At 39.3% G+C, this 24,630-nt stretch overlaps 2 protein-coding genes across 3 annotated transcripts in view; both read left to right on the top strand.

The window, feature by feature from the left end:
- Positions 1–16,518, top strand: part of LOC144601906 (ADP-ribosylation factor-like protein 8B-A) — a 33,016-nt gene extending 16,498 nt beyond the window's left edge. The window contains exons 4-7 of the mRNA XM_078414447.1: positions 1,089–1,182; positions 11,433–11,500; positions 12,798–12,868; positions 14,164–16,518. Coding sequence (XP_078270573.1) covers positions 1,089–1,182; positions 11,433–11,500; positions 12,798–12,868; positions 14,164–14,213 — 283 coding nt within the window. The 3' untranslated portion in view covers positions 14,214–16,518. The remainder of the gene's footprint in view (positions 1–1,088; positions 1,183–11,432; positions 11,501–12,797; positions 12,869–14,163) is intronic.
- A 2,143-nt stretch (positions 16,519–18,661) lies between these two features.
- edem1 (ER degradation enhancer, mannosidase alpha-like 1) overlaps positions 18,662–24,630 on the top strand; it is a 29,000-nt gene continuing 23,031 nt past the window's right edge. For both annotated transcript variants that reach the window (XR_013548385.1, XM_078414448.1), the window contains exons 1-2: positions 18,662–19,250; positions 23,589–23,661. Coding sequence is in view for 1 of the 2 variants with exons in the window: in XM_078414448.1 (XP_078270574.1) it covers positions 18,748–19,250; positions 23,589–23,661 (576 nt within the window). In the remaining variant the exon portion in view is untranslated. The remainder of the gene's footprint in view (positions 19,251–23,588; positions 23,662–24,630) is intronic.

A 24,630-nucleotide genomic window follows, 5' to 3' on the forward strand; every position in this document is an offset into this window, starting at 1 on the left:
AATAATTGAGTTGCCAAAGTAAACTTTGGTTCCTAGGAGGATGCGTCTGGAGAATTGTCTGGAATATGTGGAAAAGGCAGAGATTTTGCACAAATATTTTGTATTTCTCTATGGCAGTAGGCACCAGAAACATCCCTTTTAATTAGAAAACCGAGAGCAAAGGAGGAAGAAACTTGAAACAATCAGCTATAAGAAGAAAGACACTAGGCAAACTGATGTCATTATTATCATTGTCAGATTATTCTGGTAAAGGGATTATAATTGGATTGGCACAAGGATCAGTGCTGGAGCACTGGGGGGTGGTGGTAGAGCCAATCAAATGGCAATCTCAAAATGTCGATGTCAAAATGGCAACCATCCCCCAACTGCGCACCCGTGGATCCGGCGGCTAATTTACCGTTGTGACGCAAGATGATCACGTAAGTATTAGATCAACGGGCCCCGCGCAGGCGCGGACCCGTTGGGTTCCCATTGTGACGTTGAACACAGAGGTATTACTGCGCAGGCACGGCTGACGGGCACGGCAAGTGGAAAAGGGATTTAATAAAGTTTAAAATGTCAATAACTTTTAAAATATAAAACAATTTGAACGAAATTTGCTGCTTGCACACCGCAGGCCAATGGTGAGTAAGGTGGGCCTAAAATTGTTGCGCTATCGTGTACCGTTTTGGCTGTATTTCAGAAACAAACAAACATATATACAATGAGAGTTTTAGTAATATAAATATATTTTATATATATTTCTATATATACTAATACCAATAATATTTAAATTAAAAAATGGGAGAGATTATTTCCATTTAGATTTCTAGCTATCCACAGGAGTCTGATAACTAATTTATTCGACAAAACCATGGTAAGTTGCCATCGAGCCTGGCATTAAAACTACACAGTTTAAAAATAACCAGATGACTTCCACTGCAGCTCCATAATTTGAATGCTTTGTGCCTATTGATCTTTGTCAGGTTGCAAAATTGCAGGCTGCAAATAAATGAGTTATGCCGTTAAATTGTATATGATTTAATCAAAATGTGGCCTAATACTTGTGTAGAATAAATACTCAGTGTGTGCTGTCTTTCCTTTTAAAGTTACATGGTGGATGCTGCAGACCGTGATAAAATAGAGGCTTCTAGAAATGAACTTCACAATCTGTTAGATAAACCACAGCTGCAAGGAATCCCTGTGAGTACTTGAACATATGACTTCATTAAACTGATTAGCAGTCTTTGTTTACATATTTTAGTTTCATAAGATTTACTTAATGCAGTTTTATTAATATAAACATGTATTGTGGCAAGAGCATATGTAATTTTAAATCTGGCAAATATATTTGACTTGTTAAAGGTGCCTACAATAAACTAGACAGATTTTCATTCAACTCTTCAAGTTAGAAATTAAATGAGACTCCTTGGTTCTTAAATTTGAAGAACTTTTTTCATTGAGTCACAAACGTGGGAGTTTGTTACATTTTTCTTATGGATTTGGTAGTAAATATGATACGATAGAACTTTATTTATCCCGGGGGGGAAATTGGTCTGCCAACAGTCATAGAACACAACAAGATGCATGAAACATGAAATTAAAGTGACGCGTTGAAAGTCCAGGATTCGGCATGTGCAAAAATTGGGGAGGGGGAAGGGGAGTCAGTCTCTCACACGACAGAAGGGGGAGGACTTATAAAGGGTTCAAAACAGCTGAATAATAGACATTGTTTTCTGAACGAACAATTGGTGGTTGAGTACAAGAATGGTTAATGATTTGCAACTTCTCTGAGAATGTCATAACAATGTAAGCAAGGAGGAAGGAATGAACCTCTGGCATTGAGTAATCATGGGCTGAACTAGTTCAGCGTGTGATAAGAAACAAAGCAACCGTCTGAAATTGGGAAATTTGCTTGCCTTGGTAAGAAGTCTCGAATTGGGACATGGTCATTAAGCTGCAATGAGATAAGAAATAATGGGTATAATCTAAAACACCCCCAAAAGCATCCATGGCATTGATGACAAGGCTGGTACTTTGGTAATAGGAGATAACTATAAGCTTCAGTTAAGGTAACAAAATGCCTATATGATGTGACTGATTGATACACAATTGAAGTAGAAAATGGAGATTATATTGGTATTGGATTATTGGTATCACATGTACGAGATGTCAGTAGAGTGTCATGACTCTGCATCTTTATATCTGCTCGTGAATCTGCAGTGCTATATAAAACTTTGTGGGCTGGACAGGAGTAATGTGGCTGCAATACAGTGCTGGATCATCTGACTTTACATCTATCAGTCATCCAGCAACTGTGACTAACTGCATCAGCTGGTGTGTGGCTGTGTTTGCATCAGTTGAGGACATAATTCTCTTTATTCACATGATTGACATTGGCATTTCTCTGCTGTACTGGGTTTTGAGACTGGGCGTTACTTGACATGTTTTCCACTCTTCTCCTCTCTCCACCAGCCCCACCCTCCCTTTGGAAAGGACATGCCTGTGAAATGCCACTGAGTTTCCATGTCAGTTATCTACCAGGGGAGCAGAAACTAACAATTCTGGGATCATGTCCTAGCACTTATTTTTATTTCCAGTTGGGTGTTGGCAAGGTCACAACTGGCCTTGCCAACTACTTGCTCACCGGAAAGACCACCCCCTGAATACAGTGCAACTGGACCCAATATCAATTGGGGGAGTTCTACCATTTTGGGGATCTAGGCCTGCCCTGCAAAGCCCAATAGCTGTCATATTGATTGGCATGGTGAACAAGCAATTTATATGGATACACTGTTTACCAAATTCAGTTATTTTCCCCTCCAGTTCAACCCACAGCACATGGCTTCTTCCTATTCAACAGTTGGGCTGTGTGAGGGGAAAAAAATCTAGGCAATGGTGGGGTAATGCTTAAATTCTGGCTGCATGGTGATTGAGGGGCTGGTAAAATTGCATTCAGAGGGTGGCTGGGTCAATAATCGTGCAAACCACTCTAATCTTGTTGTTTTACAACTAGATATGCAAATGTGCTGGCAAAAAGACCCCTGGTTGTCGGTCAATTGTTCAGATGAATGAATTCATATCTAAGCTTGTTTAGGCAAGAACTGCAGATGCTGTTTTAAATCGAAGATAGACACAAAATGCTGGAGTGACTCGGCAGGACAGGCAGCATCTCTGGAGAGAAGGAATGGGTGATGTTTTGGGTCGAGACTGAAGAAGGGTCTCGACCCAAAACATCACCCATTCCTTTTCTCCAGAGATGCTGCCTGTCCTGCTGAGTTACTCCAGCATTTTGTGTCTAGGCTTGTTTAGTTTGAAATGAGTGTAGTATGCCTAATGGAACAGCAGAGGATGCTATGTCTATGCTATGTCTCAGGTTCTTTGTAAAGTAAATTATTGCAGTTTCCAGTTTGAATATTTAGCATTTAGACATTTTCTGTGCTGGTATATTACAGTTGTGCTATTGAAATGCCCCAATGTAGTTCATGGATCTTATAAAATAGCTTGTAGACACAAAATGTTGGAGTAACTCAGCAGGACAGGCAGCGTCTCTGGAGAAAAGGAATGGGTGACGTTTTGGGTCAACACCCTTCTTCAGACTAAAATAGCTTGCTCCCTTTGTGAGTACAGACTTCTATTTGACATGAGTGTTTTTGCATGTTAGTTTCGTTAGTTGTCACAGTTTAGGCTCTGGCCATTACATTGTGTTCCATTGAAACAGCAGTTAAAGGTGGCATAGTGGCGCAGCAGTACAGCTAATGCCTCACAGCTCTGGAGACCCGGGTTCAATCCTGACCTTGTCTGTTGAAGTTTGTACATTCTCCTTATGAAACATAGAAACAGACATAGAAACAGACATAGAAACATAGAAAATAGGTGCAGGAGGAGGCCATTCGGCCCTTTGAGCCAGCACCGCCATTCATTGTGATCATGGCTGATCGTCCCCAATCAATAATCCGTGCCTGCCTTCTCCCCATATCCCTTGATTCCACTAGCCCCTAGAGCTCTATCTAACTCTCTGTTAAATCCATCCAGTGATTTGGCCTCCACTGCCCTCTGTGGCAGAGAATTCCACAAATTCACAACTCGCTGGGTGAAAAAGTTTTTTCTCACCTCAGTTTTAAATGGCCTCCCCTTTATTCTAAGAGCTTGTGAGTTTTCTCTGGTGCTCTGGTTTCCGTCTATATTCCAAAGACGTGCCGGTTTGTAGGTTAATTGGCTTCTGTAAATTGCCTCTGGTGTGTAGGATGCGAAAATGTTATAACCTAGAATGAGTATACAGGTAATTAATGGTTGGTGTGGGCCAGAGGAACGCTTTCCACATTGTATTTCTAAATGTGCAAGTAACAAATTCCAAAGGCTACAATTAAGGGCTGGATGTATTGCCAAATAGTCGGTTAAAATACAGGAAATCACAAGAGTTCAATGTATAGCCAATTGCAGAAACATTTTGTAGCTTGAAAAAGTTTAAAAATTGATTGGGGGTTTTAATGTAGCATGCTCAACAACCAATGGTAAATAGACCCAAACATTGGAGTAACTCAGCGGGACAGGCAGCATCTCTGGAGAGAAGGAATGGGTGATGTTTTGGGTTGAGACCCTTCTTAACCAATGGTAAATGGTCATATATTATTGCTGTTTTTGAGTGCGGAGTTGACATTATTCTGTCGCAGGGTGTGGCTCAGTTTAGAAAATGTGCCCAGGGGGGCTTTTCTGATCTTCAACTGCATGTAATCTTCTGCTACAGGAAAGATGCACTTAAAGGGCACCTTTGCTTAACTTTGGGATTAATGAAAACATCTCTCAGCTACAGGCAAATTTAAAGCATAAACCACTAGGCGAGCATCAGGCTCAATCTGTGTGACCTAATCCAAATATTTAAAAAGGGTAGTTTATTTAGTTACTCATATGGTGTATGATAATAAGGTACTAAAGCAACCTGTCACAACAGTACATGTGGCAGCACATCTCTTTATTGAATAATGTCACTGTATTTTATTAGAGGATTGACATCAGAGTAGTTACTCCTTGCAAAAGAACCCCTATTTTAAAAGAACTCCAGTTAAGCTGACGCATACCTTTACTTGTGTTTGAGCATGTCACAATACTTCATTGGCTGAGTTGAGACTTGGTTGAGGCTGATTTATTTGTAAAAAAATAGCTGAACTTACTGCTCTAAAAGGTGTCCTACATCACAAAACAATTCCTTCAAATGAAGTAATTTTGCATAGCTTTGTTGTACTTGTCCATGAGATTCTGCACTTCAATATGCTAGTGTTGATTAACAAAGGCAATAGGAAAATTACCTATACATTTATGTGTTGGATTCTGGTCACGTTTTGCAAAATTAAATCCTCTTGCCTTCAGTTATTTCTGAAGATATCTGGAACTATGTTCACTGCCTTGTAAATGAGATTTATCTATATCCTCTGCAGGTTTGTTAGTTTTAATTTCAACCACAAAACTAATAACCAACTAAAATCCCTGTTAGCGGATGACAGCCAGCAGTGTGTCCTTCAGTAATGGATTAATTCGTTTTAAATTGTGTACTTGGCTTATGTGAGCAAAGCTTCCTAATTTTTAACTTTATTTTCATGGTCAGGAAGGGAAGTTGTTTCAAGAGTGAAGTATGTTTAATTGTCATACGTACCAACAACAAAATTCTTATTTGCTGCAGCTTAACTGGCCTGTAAATATAATACATGCAAATAAAACAATCAAAAAATAGTTCAATAAATTAATAGCCCTAATGTGCAAAAAGAAACGGTCTGAAGTGCAACCAAAGACAGTCCATAGAGGTTCATAGTTTCTGAGGTTACTGTGGTGTAGTGTTCAAGAGCGTGATGGTTGATGGGAAGAAGCTATTCTTGAACCTGGTTGGAGCCAAATGATAGTGTGGACAGGGTGCTATGGGCCTGCAATATTGGGTGGCTTTTTGAAGTAGCATCTCCTATAGAACCCTTTGATGATGCGGATGCCAATATCATTGGGCAGTGTCTACCATTCTCTGTAATTGCTTTTCCTGTGTTTGAGTTGCCGAAACAGACCCTGATTCAATCATTCTGTGCCCTTTCTACCTTGCATATGTCGAAGCTCAATGGTCATCGATACACCAAAAGTCCTTGATCTTGTAAGGTAGTGGAGGTGTTGATAAGTTTACTTTGTGATTGCATTAATGTGATGGGTTCAGGACAGACTTCAGAGATATCCAAGCCCAGGAACTTGAAGTTCTTGACTCTCCACCACCACCTGTCGATGAAGACGGGCTCATGGATATTTATGCCAAGAGGTGTCATGCCAATGCCATTCAAAGGGGCTGTCAAAAGGTTAAACTGTGCTGGCCTGTAAAGTTTGAGCATTTTCCAGATGTATGGATTTTTGCTCTTCAGTATGTGTTTCAGATGTGATAGAATCGGAGGGGCAAGAGGTGGGGGTGTTGCATTGCTTGTCAGGGAGGATATCACAGCAGTGCTTTGGCAGGACAGACTAGAAGGCTCGATTAAGGAGGCTGTTTGGGTGGAACTCAGAAATGAGAAAGGTTTAGCAGCACTTATAGGGGTGTATTATAGACCGCCAAATAGGGAACGAGAATTGGAAGAGCAAATATGTAAGGAGATAGCAGATATTAGTAGTAAGCACAGAGTGGTGATTGTGGGTGATTTCAATTTTCCGTATATAGACTGGGAATCACATTCTGTTAAAGGGCTGGATGGTTTGGAGTTTGTAAAATGTGTGCAGGATAGTTTTTTGCAGCAATACGTAGAGGTGCCTACCAGAGAAGGGGCAGTGTTGGACCTCCTGTTAGGAAATGAGATGGGTCAGGTGACGGAGGTATGTGTTGGGGAGCACTTTGGGTCTAGTGATCATAATGCCATTAGTTTCAATATCATTATGGAGAAGGTCAAATCTGGACCAAGGGTTGAGATTTTGGATTGGAGAAAGGCTAATTTTGAGGAGATGAGAAAGGATTTAAAAGGAGTGAAATGGAAATTGTTGTTTTATGAAAAGGATATAATAGAGAAATGGAGGATATTTAAAGGTGAAATTTTGAGAGTACAGAGTCTTTATGTCCCTGTTCGGTGGAAAGGAAAGAATAATAATTTGAAAGAGCCATGGTTTTCCAGGGAAATTGGACACTTGGTTCGGAAAAAGAGGGAGATATGCAATAAATATAAGCGGCAGGGAGTAAATGAGGTTCTTGAGGAATATAAAGAATGTAAAAGGAATCTTAAAAAGGAAATTAGAAAAGCGAAAAAAAGATATGAGGCTGCTTTGGCAAGTAATGTAAAAGTAAACCCCAAGGGGTTCTACAGATATGTCAATAGCAAAAGGATAGTGAGGGATAAAATTGGTCCATTAGAGAGTCAGAGTGGACAGCTATGTGCTGAGCCGGAAGAAATGGGGGAGATATTAAACAATTTCTTTTCTTCGGTATTTACCGAGGAGAAGGATATTGAATTATGTGAGGTAAGCGAAACAAGTAGAGTAGTGATGGAAATTAGGAGGATTAAAGAAGAGGAGGTACGGACACTTTTGAAGAATATAAAAGTGGATAAGTCTCCAGGTCCTGATAGGATATTCCCTAGGACATTGAGGGAAGTTAGTGCAGAAATAGCAGGGGCTATGACGGAAATATTTCAAACGTCATTAGAAACAGGGATGGTGCCGGAAGATTGGCGCATTGCGCATGTTGTGCCTTTGTTTAAAAAAGGTTCTAAAAGTAAACCTAGCAATTATAGACCTATTAGTTTGACGTCTGTGGTGGGAAAATTAATGGAAAAGATACTTAGGGACAATATATATAATTATTTGGATAATCAAGGCCTGATTAGAAACAGTCAACATGGATTTGTGCCTGGAAGGTCATGTTTGACTAATCTTCTTGAATTTTTTGAAGAGGTTACCAGGGAAATTGATAAGGGCAAGGCTGTGGATGTTGTCTATATGGACTTCAGTAAGGCATTTGACAAGGTTCCACATGGAAGGTTGATTAAGAAGGTTAAATCGTTGGGTATTAATAGTGAGGTTGCAAGATGGATTCAACAATGGCTGAATGGGAGATACCAGAGGGTAACGGTTGACAATTGTATGTCAGGTTGGAGGCCAGTGTCTAGTGGAGTGCCCCAAGGATCTGTGTTGGGTCCACTGTTGTTTGTCATTTACATTAATGATCTGGATGATGGTGTGGCAAATTGGATTAGTAAATATGCAGATGATACTAAGATAGGTGGAGTAGTTGATAGTGAGGTAGATTTTCAAAGTCTACAGAGAGACTTGGGCCTTTTGGAAGGGTGGGCTGAAAGATGGCAGATGGAGTTTAATGCTGATAAGTGTGAGGTGCTGCATTTTGGTAGGACAAATCAAAATAGGACGTACAGGGTAAATGGTAGGGAATTGAGGAATGCAGTGGAACAGAGGGATCTGGGAATAACTGTGCATTGTTCCCTGAAGGTGGAATCTCATGTGGATAGGGTGGTGAAGAAGGCGTTTGGTATGCTTGCCTTTATAAATCAGAGCATCGAGTATAGAAGTTGGGATGTAATGTTGAAATTGTACAGGGCATTGGTGAGGCCAAATCTGGAGTATGGTGTGCAGTTCTGGTCGCCAAATTATAGGAAGGATGTCGACAAAATGGAGAGGGTACAGAGGAGATTTACTAGAATGTTGCCTGGGTTTCAGCACTTAGGCTACAGAGAGAGGTTGAACAGGTTGGGTCTTTATTCTTTGGAGCGTAGAAGGTTGAGGGGGGACTTGATAGAGGTTTTTTAAATTTTGAGAGGGACGGACAGAGTTGACGTGGGTAGGCTTTTCCCTTTGAGAGTGGGGAAGATTCCAACAAGGGGACATAGCTTCAGAATTGAGGGACAAAGGTTTAGGGGTAACATGAGGGGGAACTTCTTTACTCAGAGGGTTGTGGCTGTATGGAATGGGCTTCCGGTGGAAGTGGTGGAGGCTGGCTCGATTTTATTATTTAAGAGTAAATTGGATAGGTATATGGATAGGAGGGGATTGGAGGGTTATGGTCTGAGTGCAGGTAGATGAGACTAGGTCAGGGAGAATGGTCGGCGTGGACTGGTAGGGCCGGACAGGCCTGTTTCCATGCTGTAGTTGTTATATATGTTATTATATGTTAAACTGGCACCTTCTGTACTGCTACATGCATGTAATGAGTTATATTGGTTCCTTTCCACTCTCTAATGCACATTGCTAAACTGTTTCAGTGCAAACACCATTGTGTAGAAGGCATTGACAGCAGTTCAAGATATAGATACAAGGTGCATCATTTTCTGTGGTTTCAAAAATGCCAACTAGGTCAAAGTAACAAAACATAATTTTCAAACATTTGATATTTTGTGTCTTTTGTACTGTATCAAGTGGTGTCTGATGTAACCTAATGCTAGTGTGGCATCTAATGTTCATGTTTGAGAGGTGCAATTACTGTTACTGGGGAAAAAACCAACAGTACAGGTGCTGTTGATGAATTCATAATGCAATGTTTGGAGTTGCCCTTCAGTAAGTTGTTCTTGTAGGCAACCTAAGTAATTTTGTTTGTGTACTGGACTGAGATAGACCTGTTAGGTCCAAATCTCTCCTGGGGCAACCCTCCCCCAACTGACGATCCTGTGGGCCCGGCAACCCTAGTCGGGGATTCGAGGACCAGAGGGCATACAGTAGGTTCAAGATTTAATAGGAATCTTAAATCTTTTACACAGTGGAAGAATTATGGAATTAAAAATATGGGACAACTTTATAAGGAAGGCACCTTTCTGACATTTCAGGAGTTGCAACAGATTTATGGTCTTCGTGGAAATGATTATTTCAGATATCTTCAACTTAGAGATTACGTAAAGTCGAACTCCCAAAATTTTCAAATTAGAAATTCAGAAATTCTTGACGAATGTTGGAACAAACATCCTAATACAGAAAAATTAATATCTTATATATATAATATTTTATTAGACAGTGACATGCCTTCTACGGATTTATATAGACAAAAATGGGAAAAAGAATTAAATCAAGTAATAACGAAAGATACTTGGGAAGAAAGTTTGCAACATATAGATCAGTGTTCACTAAACGCCAGACATTCTCTAATACAATTTAAAGTATTACATAGGTTACATTATTCAAAAACAAAACTACATAAAATTTTCCAACATATTTCACCTAAATGTGATAAATGTCAACATTTAGAAGCTACATTATCTCATATGTTTGCAAACTGTATAAAAATTAAAAAATTTTGGGTAAATATTTTTAGTATAATATCTAAAATAACCAGCACACAATTGGACCCAGATCCAAAATTAATTATACTCGGAATATTAGAATTAGAATTAAATAAAACATTCAGAACAACACAAAAAAACTTTATTGATTATAGTTTAATAACAGGAAAAAAATTAATTCTAAAATTTTGGAAAGGCCCTACGGCCCCCACAATTAAAATGTGGATTATAGAAATGACGGAGACCTTAAACGTGGAAAGAATCAGATTTTCCCTGTTGGACAAACAGGAATTATTCATTGAAACATGGTCTCCTTTTATTGATTACTTAAAGGGTCAGAATAGTTCAGCACAGGAACCTGACTAGCACTCGGACTAAAGAATGAATGAAATGCTATACTTTGGAATGTACGAATATATCTCGAATGAAGTTTTTGTTATTTTAATAAATTTTTCCATTCTTCTTTAACTAATTTTTTCCTTATTTTTATTTTTTTTTTTGTTTTTAGTTATTTTTTCTTTTAAATTGGTTTTTGTTTTTAGTTTTCTTCTCTCTCTTTTCTTTCTTCACTTCATCTACTTCGTTAGCTTTATTTAGTTTATATAAAATAAATTAAAAAAAAGGGGTAAAAGGTATATAATAATAATTGACAATATTATCAATTCAAAAATGTATGACTGTAAAGATGTAAACAGGTTATGTACCTATCCCCAATAAAATTTTATTTAAAAAAAAAAAAAAAAAAAAAAAAAAAAAAAAGATTTAATAGGAATCCGAGGGGTAACTTTTTCACACAAAGGGTGGTGGGCGTATGGAACAAGCTGCCAGAGGAGGTATTTGAGGCTGGGACTATCCCATCGTTTAAGAAAAATTAGACAGGTACATGGAAATGACAGGTTTGGAGGCATATGGACCAAGCACAGGCAAGTGGGACTAATGTAGCTGGGACATTGTTGGCCGGTGTGGGCGAGTTGGAACGAAGGGCCTGTTTCCACACTGTATCACTCTATAACTGTGATTTTGAATGATCTATTCAACTTGATTAAAAACAGAGAATAACGAGTACAAGAATGATAACCCCCTGTAACCAGTACGATATTACCAATATGACTGTAGTGGAAAGAAATGCAAGTTATTTTTACCTTGCAGTAAAAGGTAAATTTTGAGAGGTTAGTGACAAACATATCTTTTAAATAATATATGTTGTTCATTTTACCTTTTCAGGTCCTAGTTCTTGGCAATAAGAGAGATCTACAAAATGCTTTGGATGAAAAACAGCTCATTGAAAAAATGTAAGTCGTTGTTTTGAATGGTGGCATCCTTTTTTTGGTTCTTTACAGAATTCCAAAATTGTGGTAAGAATAATAATGTTGGGGAATGAAAGCTTAATTTCCACAATTATTTATTCAGTATCTGATTAAAATACTTTCAAGGATCCAAGGAAACCTCAATTATCTGAGGTTATGCCAGAAATGTTATTACGATCATCAATCATTAGCAGAAACCAGTGAAGTGCCTTTAAAGAAAGTAGGGGAGCAACTTTATAATTGCGGTTGCTCATTTCTCAAGGGGGCTTGGAAATCTTTCTTATTTTCATATTATTACATGTCGAATTTCATTCTTTTGAAGGTTCAGGAAAAATTCAGAGGTTTTAAATATGGCAGGTTAATTTATGTTCACTTTATTCTGAAGTAGTCTAATCTCGGAGTACCAGATCTCTTGGATTTAGCATTTCCTGCTTTGTATCAAGGCTTAATAGTTGCAGTAACACACATTTTTGAGTAGTCTCAATTCCTCCGTCTACATTGCATCACATTTTACTTTGCTTCAGTAAAAACTCATACACTGCTTTAGTGAGTTCTTTCTCAAATGCATCTTCCAGGAAGCTAATTGGGTGTTGAGCTCTTGCCATCTAACATGAAACACTAAATTTGTCAGTCAGCACAGTGTTTGAGCCATGTCTTTTGCTGTTGAGCCAGCAGTCCTGGTTATTGTATGGAAACTGCTAGTATGCACCAAGCCACGTTGATAAAATAACATTCATCTTATGATGTTTTAGAAATGTTATACACATAGTTCAGATTAGCTGTGTCTGCTGACAGTATAATTATTATTTGCCCAGCCACTACTGTCAAACTCATGTGATCATTTTGTCATATTACAGAAGCCATTTTAGTGCTATTCCTAAGAATCTAAGACCAAGGTATTATTTGTACCTTGATTTTGCTTAATACAAAAGGCATTTGATTGCAGCCCAATGGGCAATAATGCAGTATGTCACTTTTATTGAATGCTAATCGGATATTAACATTAGTAATTTTTTATGACCAATCTGATGGAGAAGCTGGATGTTAGTGATCTATTTTTCAAATTAGATTTAAATGTGTTGGTAGATTATTCATTTCTTTATCATATGTTTTGGTTCTTGGGAAGCATTGGTAAAGTGAATCGTTAGTCTGGCAGCATGTAACTGAAGTATTTTCATGGTCAGTCCCAAACTTCATTACAAATTGCATGACTTGTATCAATGCTTAATTGCATAACTTGTATCAGTGTGTTTTGAGAATTAAATTGATTATGTCATTGTAGGAATCTGGCTGCTATTCAGGACCGAGAAATCTGCTGCTATTCAATTTCATGCAAAGAGAAGGATAACATAGGTAAGAGGTTTGAGGCTATTTGGAAATATGGGCCAAAATAAAGTAAAGAATAATGTTAATTGGAACTTTGGTTTAAATCCCAAGCTTACTGAATGAACCCAAGAGTTGGCATGGATTTGCAAAGAGTGGGTCATGCGTGACTACTTCTGCATAATCCAAACTCATGGGATCTTATTTATATGTGTGGGATCGGGGTAGAGATCCAACTAAAATACCAAATTGAGTTGGGTCAGCAGTGAAAATGTAAGGCTAATTCTGCCAAGAAGTCTTGGGCTAAAAGCAGTTCAATTACATTCTTAAATTTTACTTGGGTGTCAGTAAAAATCTGCAGAAGTTTTAATCTCTTTAAAAAACGGTTTTCTTTTGTATTAATGCCCAACATATAAAGGCAGCTGTGGCAGGGCTTGCATGCCACCAATTCTTACAAACTAAAACCAAGTAACTCAAGTGACAGACTCATCACTCCCTATTGAGTTCAATGCTTTCTATGCTTGCTTTGATGTACCTTCATAAACCACCACAACCACAAAGACAGATCTCAAAGGTAGACATAAAATGCTGGAGTAACTCAGCGGGTCAGGCAGCATCTCTGAAGAAAATGGTTAGGTGACATTTTGGGTTGGCACCCTTCTTCAGACTCTGAAACGTCACCTATCAATTTTCTCCAGAGATGCTGTTTATTAATTTACTAACTGGGCACTTGGTTAAAGTTTTTTTTCCCCCTGACTCTTATCACTAAACTAAAGTAAGACTAAGAGTGGAACTGTGAATGATATAAAAGAATTTTGGTTTTATGCCCTTTGTGAATTGGTTTCTGCTGGCTTCGAAAAATAGCGGAAGCCAGTTGATGTCAATTTTGTTGGCCAACTGACATAATGAACTGGAGGATGTTATATTTAATATCAATTTGAATATTAACCTCAAACTATTACCACATAAACTGTTATAAATGTAGCATGGCCAACCCAGACTTGATGCTCAAGTGCTGCAGATGGTTTAAAATATAAACTAATTGTGGCATTTGCTGTACCTGTGAGGCTATTGAAATCATACATTTTCTGTAAGTAATGTTCAACATAAATGTGTCAATACTTAAGTTTGGCTCAATTTCATTTACTTTGCTTGTAATCCGAGATGTGTTTTATGCATGTTCCTTTCTAGTGAGTAGATCTAGTTGCTTTGACTTATCAAAATACTAAAAGATTCAATTGATCTTGATATTGTATGACAGAGCTAATTATTACCAAAAAATACAATTATTCAAGTTAATAATTTGCATTTTTGTTTTCTCTTAGATATCACTCTGCAATGGCTAATTCAGCATTCAAAATCCAGAAGAAGCTGAAATTTAATGGTGAAAACCTGTGTGTGAGCAGCCACTGTCCTTTCTTCATTCACTATTCATTCTTCATGGGATAAAGAGCAGAAATACACTATTCTGAATATATGAAAATATTTCCAATCCCCTGTGACGCATACCGCTGAAAAGTATGTTCTCATTGTGAGACAAACTCGCTTTACAAATGCAGTTAGATACAAATCATGATTGAAACAAATGTTGAAGTCAGTGATATAAAAGCACAAGGAAGAGCCAATGAAAATAATCATGCTTATTTCTCAGCCTCGTGTTTGGAGTCAGCAGTATCACAAGTAAATTTTTTTTATAGCTTTTATTGATCTCACCATTAATGTCCTTACAAATAGGGATATGGAGCATGTTGTATTGCATCCCTTTGTGTTGGTGCTGTAGATATCACTAGGATTTTTAAAATGTTTACTGTCTCTGTATTTAAGACATTAACTTTTTGCATTTAAGTGGCATATGTATGTTGTAATTTGGGGCTATCACTTGCATTTACTTAAGCTTTAACTGAAATTTATACGTGGGTGTGCTGGTTGAATACACTGCTTCAACATTTAAAGTCTTGGCACTATTGGGCAACATGTGAACTTCCTGCAAACATGCATGCAAAATTTCCAATTATAAGATTGTAAATATTATGTGGAATTAGTTTACTTTTCTATTTAGTTGACTTGTGAATAATTGTGCTCTCCTCTCACTTCTGTTGAAATAAATGGAGTTATCGAGAGCATATTGTCATGTTATATTTGTTGTTGTGCAGGTATTGCAGGTATTTCAGCTATATGCAAAGAAAATCTGTTCAAGGCAAAAAAATTAAAGTGAACACTTCTGTTTCAAAGGTGCCCGCTGTATAACTGTTCCCTGAATAGAGTTGGGCAACATTAATTTATTTTTGAGACTTGAATTTGCCCTTCCTGCTCATAGATACTTGTGAATAATCTGGACCACATAAAATGTCCAGTAATGATCACTAACTCTAACACTGTAGGAAAATAACTGCAGATGCTGGTACAAATCGAAGGTATCACAAAATGCTGGAGTAACTCAGCAGGTGGGTCACGTCTCGACCCGAAACGTCACCCATTCACTCTCTCCTAGATGCTGCCTGACCTGCTGAGTTACTCCAGCATTTTGTGATACCTACTAACTCTAACACGGGTGGAAATTGAAGACTGAGCCTGGAGTTTCTGCTAGAAATACAATCTGGAAACTGCACTGAAAATTGCCGTAGTTTTACGGAGATTGTTAGATCAAGTTCATTACTTTAATTTGACACAGTCTGAGTGCAGATCTCTCACAAACTGATGGAATTGAGCAGTGTTATTCTTCACTTGGCTGATGTTATTAGTTTAAGAATTAAACTGAAATCAGTTTGGTTCTTCAGCTACCATCTGGGGCCTCACAGGTCTTATTTAGGAAAGGCAGATCAGTTGCCTAAATTTGAACTGATTTCAAATGATTGTAGCATGAGTTTTAAAAATGGAACTAAAAGATTGGATAATCTGTAGGTCAAAAATAAGGAAAGCTTGCTGGGGGAAGTCGACAAGCCAGGCAGCATCTGTGGAGGGATATATACAGTTGACATTTTGGGTCCAAACCTTTCACGTGGCAGTCCAGTTGAAGGATCTCAACCCGAAACATTGTTCATTTCCCTCCACGGATGCTGCATGACCTGAACTCCTCCAGCAGCTCTCCATTTTTTGCTCCAGATTCCAGCATCGACAGTCTCTTGTGCCTTCATTATCTGTAGGTCACTCTAGCTGAAGGTCATTAACACTGGATTAACATGATCACATGCCTGTACAATGGAAATTATGGACATAATATGACGAACACAACACTCAAGATAGATGAATGTATCATATCAACTTGCAGGCCTCGATGTTATTTAGAGCGATTGTAAAAGGTAACAAAACTTAGTATACGTTGTTTGGGCATAACAAGCATTTTAAATTCTTAAAAGATTTTGCACTATTTCGTTTTGCCCTTGATATCTGGGTGAAATTTACAGACATGATTCCGGTGAAATCCTTGATATTTTGACACCTTGGAGAATGCTGATGAGATCAATTGCCACCTGAATTGTTTGAATTTACTGTTTAATTTAGCTGTGTGTTTGCGATCATGTGCATTGTATTTTGGGGGGCACGACTGATTCCATTAACAAATAACTGGTTTATTAAGCAATCAGAAACAAAGGTATCACAAGGATTTGGGTCAAGTGAGTGTCATATTCACTTTAACTATTTGAACTGTATAAAAAATAAAGTGATTTTCTGCTTTCAAACAGGGTTGTCTGAACAAAGTATTTTAATCTCAAAGTGGGTGAAGTTATTGTTGGTTAGTGTTTCATTGAGAGATTTAAATAATTATATGTTGAAGTTGAAACCTGAAATATGAAACTTGGATCTTGAATAAGACACCTTGAGATTCATTACAAACCAGTAGTCCACCTGGTCATTGGAAAAGATTAAAATCTATTCATGATCTTTGAATCCCAGTTCTGTAAGGAGGCATGTTTTAAATGGGTGCATAGTGTTGCACATCAGACCCAAACATCCCATGAAACTGGTGCATCTGCTTAATGATATTTTGAACAATGGAGAAGACACGGAAAGATGATTTTTTTTTTTGCGGGCACTAATTGTAAATGCTTTTCTATATTCCATGAGTTTAATCATCTAGAATGAATAGTCACATGATCAGCTTTTCTTTAAAAATATACAGGAAATTAAAGTCATGTCAATTGAGGTCTCAAGACGAGACAAAAACATTTCTTTGAAATGCAATCATTAAAATCTTCCCAAAGTGTTCAAGCTTCTGTTCAAAGTATTATCTATATCTAAAGTGGTACCTTAGCGTCAGCCTGCATTTCACACCTAAGTTACTGCTGAGTGCCCAACAGGCTAACTGAGAATGTGATTGCAGCTGCATTTGGACTATATTCATTTAACTTTTCTTGTGTGTGATACCAATTGGCTCACGTGCTGAAGATTAAATGTTAAGCTAACACATTTGTGCATGTGAAAGATGGCTACAATATACTGCCAAAACTAAATATAGATTCACTGAACAAGTTCACTATGAATAGTTTGAATCCATAGTTTGAATATGGAAGTAAGTTAGCGATCCATGGACTTTGAGTTTGAGAACGTGAAAGATGTGGCATTGCCCATGTGTATAATCGATTATGGGTTAGTAAGGCGTCATAGCTGTACAGAACGGAAGCAGCCCCATGGCACACCGTGTACTTGTTGACCATGTTGGCATTCTGTGCTAGTCTACTTTGCCTGAAACTATGTAGATAATATGCCTGACGATGAGGCTGGCAAGATCCTTGAAAATTAGAATTTTTAATATCAAGTCTGTGCTTAAATCCTATTTTTTTTATCACTGATCAGATGTTTTTGTAAAAAAAATCTGAAAATTCGTTCCATGTACCCACCACTTTTTGTGTAATCTTTTCCAAATAACAGATGGTGGGTGTATGGAACAAGCTGCCAGATGAGATAGTTGAGGCAGGCACTATCGGAATGATTAAGAAACATTTAGACAGGTACATGGATAGGACGGGTTTAGAGGGATTTGGGCCAAACATGGGCAGGTGGGAGTCGTATAGATAGTAAGAAGGAACTGCAGATGCTGGTTTAAACTGAAGATAGACACAAAAAGTTGAAGTAACCCAGCGGGACGGACAGCATCTGGAGAGAAGGAATGGGTGATGTTTCAGATCGAGAAGAAGGGTCTCAACTTGAAACGTCACCAATTCCTTCTCTCCAGAGATGCTGCCTGTACTGTGGAGTTATTCCAGTTTTTTTTGTGTCAACACTTGTATAGATAGAACATGTTGGTTGTTTTGGGCAGGCTGGGCTGAAGGGCCTGTTTGCATGCTCTATGACTTAAGTTTTACATCACCACGTATTTGGACTGTAGGATGTGAGGTGGAAACTAGGGTAAGGACTTTAATAAATTCATTTGAAAGGTCATGTTATGTAACCTTAACTGCATTCCAATCTTTGTTTTGCTTGTTGTTGGACATTTGGACTTTTGCTTGTTGTTGGACTTTTCCACTTCTTCAAACACTCGTAAGCATTGGGAAGTTGCCACGTACAGTGACCCGTGTCGGAGAACAAATAAGTAGGTGCACAGTGAAGATAGGCACAAAAGGCCCAAGTAACTCAGCGGGCCAGGCAGCATTTGTGGAGGGAATGAACGGATGAGAAAGGTACGGATGGGCCGAAGGGTGTGGCGAGCGGCAGCTCCGCATGACGACAGAGACGTGCTTATCTCCCATTGGTGGGGAGTTGTCGGGAGAGGGGGGGGCTAGATTGACGGGGTGACGAGCCAATCGGCGGGCGGCGCGTCGGGGGTTTGGCACAATCAGCGTGGAGCAGGGGGGCGGGACGTGGGGAGGGGGAGGGGCCCGGGGCGGGAGGCGACGCGGAGCTGGAGCTGGGAATGGGCGTCCGCCTCCGGCCCTCCGAGCGATGCCGTTGTCTCCCCCGCTGATCCGACAATGCAATGGCGCTCGATAGTGCTGGGCCTCCTGCTCTTGAGGCTGGGCCTCCACCTCACGCTATGGCTCCTCTTCGGCTTCGGGCCCAGCATGGGCTTCTACCAGAGCTTCGTGCCCTTTCGCTTTGGCTTCAGTGTGGTCCGGCAGGTCGAGGCCCAGGCTCAGGCCCAGGCCGCCAAGCAGACGTCATGGTTCGACCAGACTTGGGTGTGGGGCCAGGCCGCCGGAGGCCACCCTCTGACCATTGGGGACCCGATGGTGTGTAAGAGGCGCCCGCCCCCCGTCCCCAGGCCCGCTGCTGGCTCCGGCTACAATTTCTTGGACAGTTTCGGGGAGTACAGCCGCAAGTACAGCGCCTTCCCTGAGCTGCAGCGCCGACGCATGAAGGAGGCCGCCCTTCGCATGTTCTACTTTGGCTACGAGAACTACATGGAGCACGCTTTCCCTCAGGACGAACTCAATCCAATCGAGTGTCGGGGCCGGGGACCTGACCGGGATAACCCGTGAGTGGAGAGGGGAGGGTGGGGAAATGAGGGTAGAGAAAAAGAGGGTGGTTGGAGGGAGGGAAGGAAGTTGGGTGATTGGATAGAGCAGAGTGGAGAGAGGGAGGGAGATTAGTTAGAGTGGAATGAAAGAAGAATGGTTACTAGGGTGGGTGATTGGATGGAGTGGAGAGGGAGGGAAAGCTGGTGGGTAGAGAGTGAGTGGTTGGGTTGAGTGAAGAGTGCATGGAGTGAGAGGGAGAGTGGATGTTCGAGTGGAGTGAGAGACAAGAAGAAAGTTGGAAGAGAGGTGGTTAGGTGGAGTGGGGTGGGAGAGAGGGGCGGTGGTTGGACAAGGGTGATGTGATTGCCTGGAGAGGATGAAGAAGATGTATTGGGTAGGTGGGTTATGTTGGTGGATGATTTACGTCATTGTGGAAAAGGGATTGGTTTGGTAAGGGCTTCTGTAGGAGGTGGAAAGTTGTGGGGTGAGAAAGATATGAGTGAGGTGGACTGAATTCTGGGGATGAGTTGGTTAATAATCTAGGGGGAGTTGAGGATGACGATTGAGGTGAATAGCATCTGGAGAGTATGGAGTAGGCCTGTGGCTGGAGAAAGATAGAAGGTTGATTGTCTAGAAAGGATAAGGAATTGAGAGTCTGAGGAGGACTGATGAGATTGAGAAAATCTGAAGTGGTGAGGGGCAACGGCATAGGAGGGTGAGAATAGAGTAAGGTGGCTGAAAAATTGGGAGGTGGATAATTGCAATTGACTGAGAATGATCAGGAGACGTGGTAGGGATAAGGATGGGTAAATGGCAAGGGTTGTATATTGATGGTCGCGATGAGACTAATGAGTGCTTTCTCAATGATTACAATACTTGAATAGGCCGGAAGTGCCCTTTCCTTGGGCAATGCTGATCTCTTTTAAATAACGAGAAACTGTTGGTGGGATCTTGGTGTGTTAGTTCATGTAACACAAGATGTAAATCTTCAGTGCAGGCAGCAATTGGAGGCCTGTGGAGTTCCAACATCACATTTTGTGAAGCTTTAACGGGTTAACTTATCAGGGCCCCAAGGATGTCAGTGTGGCCCAGCGTTAGAGTTGCTGTCTTACAGTGCTAGAGAGCCGGGTTTGATGCTGCCTGTATGGAGTTAGGGGTTTTCTCCGGGTACTCTGGTTTCCTCTCATATTCCAAAGACGTGCAGGTTTGTAGGTTAATTGACCTGCATATTATCCCTCGTGTGTTTAGTAGAACTAGTGTACGTAGAAATATCAACTATTAATGTTCTCCAGAGAACTGGGATCTGCCTGACCTGCTGAGTTACTCCAGCAGTTTATATCTATCTTTGCTATTTAGTTGTTACTGATAATGTTTCTTTTGTGGTTAGTAAAATTCAATGTTCAGTTTAGTTTGCATGACCACTTCAGTGATTACATTACCACACCATTTGAAAGATGAAAATGCAAATTTGTTCACATATTTAAATGAAGTCCCAAAGCTAAATGTAAATTGACTGTGCTAGGAGCATTGTGAGAACAAATATTTACAGCAGAGATTTTGTGCAGTACACAGTGCAACAATTTTTAATATATACATGCAAAAATGGAAAATAATTCACTTGTTTTCGTAAAAATCTGAATTTTATTCACATTGTGAATGACAAAATTTCTTTCAGTGCAGATTTTTGCTGTGTTGAGCTATTTTAAAGTTGAGCAAGTGGAAATACAAATCATCAAATGTTATCAAGTTTTATTTTACAGTGTATTGTCTGAAATAATGCACACACTGTGTAATAAATATATTCTAGTACTCTGGAGGCCGTCCGCAAATTATGAAAGTCCAAATAATGGCCACCTGCACATAGGAATGAACTTTCATAAATATGATTCAATTCAATACCAATCTTGAAAAATAATGGGTTCACATGTTACCTTCCTGCTGTAATCAGACACCATTATCTCCTGAGAACCAGTCTACCAGTTTCACTGATGTACCCTAATTATGATAGTGTCTTTGCTCGTTCAAAAGCACTTGAAACTTGTGCAACAATATTCTTAAAAATAACATTTCATCCACTGACCCCTGAAACCCATCACTACCAGCTGCTGACTGTGGGAAATCCTACTTGGTAACTAGGCGGGGAAGACAAATGTTTATGTTAATTGACCCTTTTCAACACCATTCATTACAAGACTGTGGCTGTATGGTCACCATGGTGCTTGTGATTTTCTGATTTATGGACAAAAGTGACTTTTGGATGCCTAAAATCAGAATCTGTTCATAATCGGCGATGTGAAGGCTGTAGTTTAACTGAATGGCATCCTTTCCTATTTCTCCCTCTCCCCACAAAGTTCTAATAGGTACGTTTTAAGGTTTAAGTTAACGAAAAGATGCCATATGTTCCAACAAAAATCATAATTATAAGGGATTGTTATGGAATGTCACAGGATAAATGAGAGAACACTGAATTAGGTGAAATGATATAGGAGCATGCTCTTGTTGGGCATAAACGCTGCATTATGTTATGGTCCAATTCTGTGCTCGGTAATCTGCATAAAATTCTGGGTCGGAGCACCAGGAAAATATTTATTTACTGTTAAAATTTTACGTTATCCTGAGCTATAAAAGTCTGAAGAAGGGTCTCGACCTGAAACGTCATCCATTCCTTCTCTCCTGAGATGCTGCCTGACCTGCTGAGTTATTCCAGCATTTTGTGAATAAATACCTTCGATTTGTACCAGCATCTGCAGTTATTTTCTTACACAAAGCTATAAATACACCTCCTTAAGAAAGTTTTGCTGATTGATATAATTATAGCAGCAATAAATATATATTACTGTGGATAGGGTGAGCAGCTTTAATTACCCGGGAGTCCACATCACAGAGGATCTGACATGGACAACACACATTGCCGTACTGGTGAGTAAGGCAAGGCAGCGCCTCTACCACCTCAGACAGTTGAGGAAATTTAGAGTCTCTCTGAGGATCCTTCAGTACTTCTACTCTGGGGCTGTAGAAAGCATCTTGTCTGGGAACATCACAATCTGGTTTGGGAACAGCTCTGCCCAGGACAGGAAGGCTCTGCGGAGAGTAGTGCGTTCGGCTGAACACACTATGGGAACTACACTCGCCCCCCTGCAGGACCTATACATCAGGAGGGGGGGGACCCCTACCACCCCAGCAACGGACTGTTCCAGCTGCTACGATCAGGCAAACACTGTGAAAACAGAGAGGAAGAGACGGAGTTTCTTCCCACAGGCCATCAGGACTGTTAACTGTCATATCACCAGGGACTAATTTAATTTACTGTATTAATTAATTTTTGTGTTAAAAAAAAAATGTATTCTGTTTTGTAGTTTAGCACAATCCGCAGGCGTTGTCGCTTTCATTTCACTGCACATCTTGTACATGTATGTGACAAATAAACTTGACTTGACTTGATATTGATAGCCAAATTAATATTTAGTGTGCATGGGGTGAATGTAGAATGTTTAACTGATTAAAGTACGTTCATGAACTATAGAATGCTATTTCTTTCCTTGAGCAGATACTCATTTTTTTTGTGGGGGGGAATTACAATCATCACTTCATAAGTTATTGGATGGCAGTAATGCTTCATGGACAAGAAAATAATGAGAATGATTTACAAATGCAGCCGCCATTGTGAAGTGTAACAGGAGTTAGTCAGCATTTGTGGAATGATTACGTGAGTTAACTTCTCATGTGTGGACCCTTTATCAGAACTCCCTTTTGAAGAATGATTCACACCTGAATTGATAATTTGCTTGAACTCTTGCATGATTTTATGTTTTTCAATATTTTCTATTTTGTTTCTTGCGTTACTGATTGAATTCTGTAAAGGCCTCAACTGGAATGTTACCACAGAGCAAAAATAATTATTGTGACCATGTATCACAACTTGAAAACCCAATTTCAGGCTGCCATATATTTCTGTAAAGCAATTGTGTCAGTTACAGTGAAAAGCTCTGGCAATTCTTCAGCAGTGATACTGCAGAAAAGAAGGAAGCATTTGAGCTTTTGTTCCGCTCCCTTTCCAATGTTCCCAACTCCCCCTCCCTCTCCAATCCCTGAAGTATCTGCCATTGCATTTGTGTAGCTAGGTGAAAAAAATTGAATTGATGCAATTATTTAATACCTTTCTAATTTATAAATTGTTCTGATATCTAATGGAATAGAATGGAGACTGCAAGATCTTCATCACAAAAATTCAAGCAGGGAGGTTTGATTATTATTTTGGTATCTCCCTTAAGATTTGATAATATGTAATTCTCTTCTGTTCACAATTTGAGTTAATTTGGTTTTGGAACCTGTAATTGATTTTGTTTTCCTTCTAGTTCAAACATAAACATTAATGATGTCCTTGGGAACTATTCTTTAACACTGATCGATGCACTTGATACACTTGCGGTGAGTGAAAGATGTTTGATTTAATAATTATTTTGCTCTGTGGGGATTTTTTTTATGATGTGTTCACCATTGTGCATGTTTTTCTGTTTTTCAGATATATTTTATACACAATATTGGAAATGTTTTTGTACGGAAATCCCTTTTCATACGGTATCATCATGAGTTAAATTGGAAAAAACATTAAAAAAAAACCAGGCTAGAAATCTATTAAAAAAACAAAATAGTAGAAACACTGAGAAGTTCAGGCAGCATTTGTAGAGAGGAAAACAATGTTTCATCTGGTGAAATGTGATCAGCCTGAAATATTTGTTGTTGCCCTCTCCACACATGCTGCCTGACCAGTTGAGTACTTGAGCGTTTTCTGTTTTTGCCTTGTATATGGATCAGCATCTTGTTTTTTGCATGACAGTTGGCTTTGCCAGTTCTATGAAGTCGATTGACTTAAAAGGGGTTTATTGTTTGAATTTTTAAAAGAATTGCAGAATCCTGCTTTGTCTCTCTGTGATGAAGTTCCACATATGTAAAAGATGTTTTCAGTAGCTTAAATACTTGTAGTCTCGTAATATTTCCAAACTATAATTTCGTATTTTGTTCTGCAATGGTACTGAATCTTTGATGCCAAGGAAGGGAATGATTGGAATTCTGGTGCATTTTGCAGGAGCTATTGATTATTCTAAGAGGTCTAAATATTTTCTTTAGTTATAATGGCAGTATTTTTGCCATGACTCATTCATGTTCCTGTTAAACCTGTAGATGTTGAATAATTAGGGTTATTGCAAAATATTACAGGATTAGGAGGAACTTTAGTAAATTAATCATATGTAAGCCTAATCACGCGTGGATATTTATCCGTTGGAAAATGACAAAACTGAAGTATATATATAGCTCTATTTTATGATAGACTCTATCTGACTGCTGTAACTGATTTTTGTCATCCTATCCACCCAGTTTCAGCTGCAAGGCAAGTGG

The sequence above is a fragment of the Rhinoraja longicauda genome, chromosome 17, assembly GCF_053455715.1.
Source record: "Rhinoraja longicauda isolate Sanriku21f chromosome 17, sRhiLon1.1, whole genome shotgun sequence".
NCBI lineage: Eukaryota > Metazoa > Chordata > Chondrichthyes > Rajiformes > Arhynchobatidae > Rhinoraja > Rhinoraja longicauda.